The following is a 2,220-nucleotide window of genomic DNA, read 5'->3' as shown; positions in this document are numbered from 1 at the left end:
GAACAACAGGGCTTTCAGCTGGAGTGACAGGGATCACGGGACAGTCAGTGAAATTGGCAGAGACCAGTGGACATTCTGCAGTGACGAGTTCAACTGGGTTCACAGCTGCAGTGACAGGAAAAACAGGGCTTTCAGCTGCAGTTACAGGGATCACTCGACAATCAGTGAAAGTAGCACGGACCAGTGGATCATCTGCTGGAGTGACAGGTTCTACTGGACCATTATCTGCAGTGACAGCTTCAAGTGATCCATCAGCTGGAGTGACAGGGACAACCAGACTCTCAGCTGGAGTGACAGGGAGGACTGGACAATCAGTTGAAGTGGCAGGTACCAGTGCACCATCTGCTGGTAATACGGGATCAAGTGGAACATTTTCTGTAGTGACAGGATCTAGTGGACCATCAGCTGGAGGGACAGGGACAACTGGACTCTCAGCTGGAGTGACAGGGATGACTGGAAAATTGTCTGTAGTGACAGGATCTAGTGGATTCACAGCTGGAGTGATAGGAACAACGGGGCTTTCAGCCGGAGTGACAAGGACAACTGGACAATCAGTGAAGGTGGCAGGGACCAGTGGACCATCTGCTGGAGTGACAGGTTCAAGTGGACCATCAGCTAGAGTGACAACTGAGCAGTCAGTTAAAGTGGCAGGTACCAGCGGACCATCTGCTGGTGTTACAGGTTCAAGTCGACCATTTTCTGTAGTGACAGGTTCAAGTGGACCATCAGCTGGAGTGACAGGGACAACCAGACTCTCAGCTGGAGTGACAGGGAGGACTGGAACGAGACAACTGGACAATCAGTGAAAGTGGCAGGGACCAGTGGACCATCTGGAGTGACGGGTTCAACTGGATTCACAGCAGGAGTGACAGGAACAACAGGAATTTCAGCTGGAGTGACAGGGATCACTGGACAATCAGTGAAAGTGGCAGGTACCAGTGGACCATCTGCTAGAGTTACAGGGTCAACTGGACTATCAGCTGGAGTAACAGGAAAAACTGAACTTTCAGCCAGAGTGACAGGGACAACTGGACAATCAGTGAAGTTGGCACAGACCAGTGGACCTTCTGGAGTTACAAGTTCAACTGGGTTCACAGCTGCAGTGACAGGGATCACTCAACAATCAGTGAAAGTGGCATGGACCAGTGCACCATCTGCTGGAGTGACTGGTTCAACTGGAACATTATCTGCAGTGACAGCTTCAAGTGATCCATCAACTGTAGTGACAGGGACAAGTGGATTCTCCGCTGGAGTGACAGGAACAACTGGAACATTTTCTGGAGTGACAGGTTCAACTGGATTCACCACTGGAGTGACAGGAACAACAGGAATTTCAGCCGGAGTGACAGGGATCACTGGACAATCAGTGAAAGTGGCAGGTACCAGTGGACCATCTGCTGCATTTACAGGTTCAACTGGACTATCAGCTGGAGTAACAGGAAAAACTGAACTTTCAGCCAGAGTGACAGGGACAACTGGACAATCAGTTAAAGTGACAGTGACCAGTGGACCATCTGGAGTCACAGGGGCAACTGGATTCACAGCTGGAGTGACAGGAACAACAGGGCTTTCAGCTGGAGTGACAGGGATCACTGGACAATCAGTGAATGTGGCAGGGACCAGTGGACCATCTTCTGGAGTGACAGGTTCAAGTGGACCATCAGCTGGAGTGACAGGGACAACCGGACTCTCAGCTGGAGTGACAGGGACAACTGGACTATCAGCTGGAGTGATAGAAACAGCTGTCCTTTCCGCCAGAGTGCTAGGGACCACTGGACAATCAGTTAAAGTGACGGGGACCAGTGGACCATCTGGAGTGACAAGTTCGACTGGATTGACAGCTGAGGTGACAGGAATTACTGGGCTTTCAGCTGCAGTGACAGGGATCACTGGACAATCGGCGACAGTGGCAGGGAACAGTGCACCATCTGCTGGAGTGAGAGGTTCAACTGGACCATTTTCTGGAGTGACAGGTTCAAGTGGACCATCAGCTAGAGTGACAGGGGCATCTGGACTATCAGGTGAAGTGACAGCGACAAGTGGACAATCAATTGAAGTGGCAGGTACCAGTGGACCATCTGGTGGTGTTCCAGGTTCAAGTGGATCATTTTCTCGAGTGACAGCTTCAAGTGGACCATCAGCTACAGTGACATGGACAACTAAACTATCAGCTGGAGTTACAGAGACAACTGGACAATCAGTGAAAGTGGCAGGGACCAG

At 51.0% G+C, this 2,220-nt stretch overlaps 1 protein-coding gene across 1 annotated transcript in view; it reads left to right on the top strand.

Annotated features, from left to right (window-relative positions):
* Nucleotides 1-2,220, top strand: part of MUC19 (mucin 19, oligomeric) — a 151,205-nt gene that overhangs the window by 102,683 nt on the left and 46,302 nt on the right. The window contains 2 exon segments of the mRNA XM_012638394.1: nucleotides 10-802; nucleotides 835-2,209. Of these exon segments, the coding sequence (XP_012493848.1) occupies nucleotides 10-802; nucleotides 835-2,209 (2,168 nt within the window).

Source organism: Propithecus coquereli, unplaced genomic scaffold (genome assembly GCF_000956105.1).
Source record: "Propithecus coquereli isolate 6110/MARCELLA unplaced genomic scaffold, Pcoq_1.0 Scaffold13, whole genome shotgun sequence".
Lineage (NCBI taxonomy): Eukaryota > Metazoa > Chordata > Mammalia > Primates > Indriidae > Propithecus > Propithecus coquereli.
Note: the sequence above shows the minus strand (reverse complement) of the source record. Positions and strands in the feature narration are given on the sequence as shown.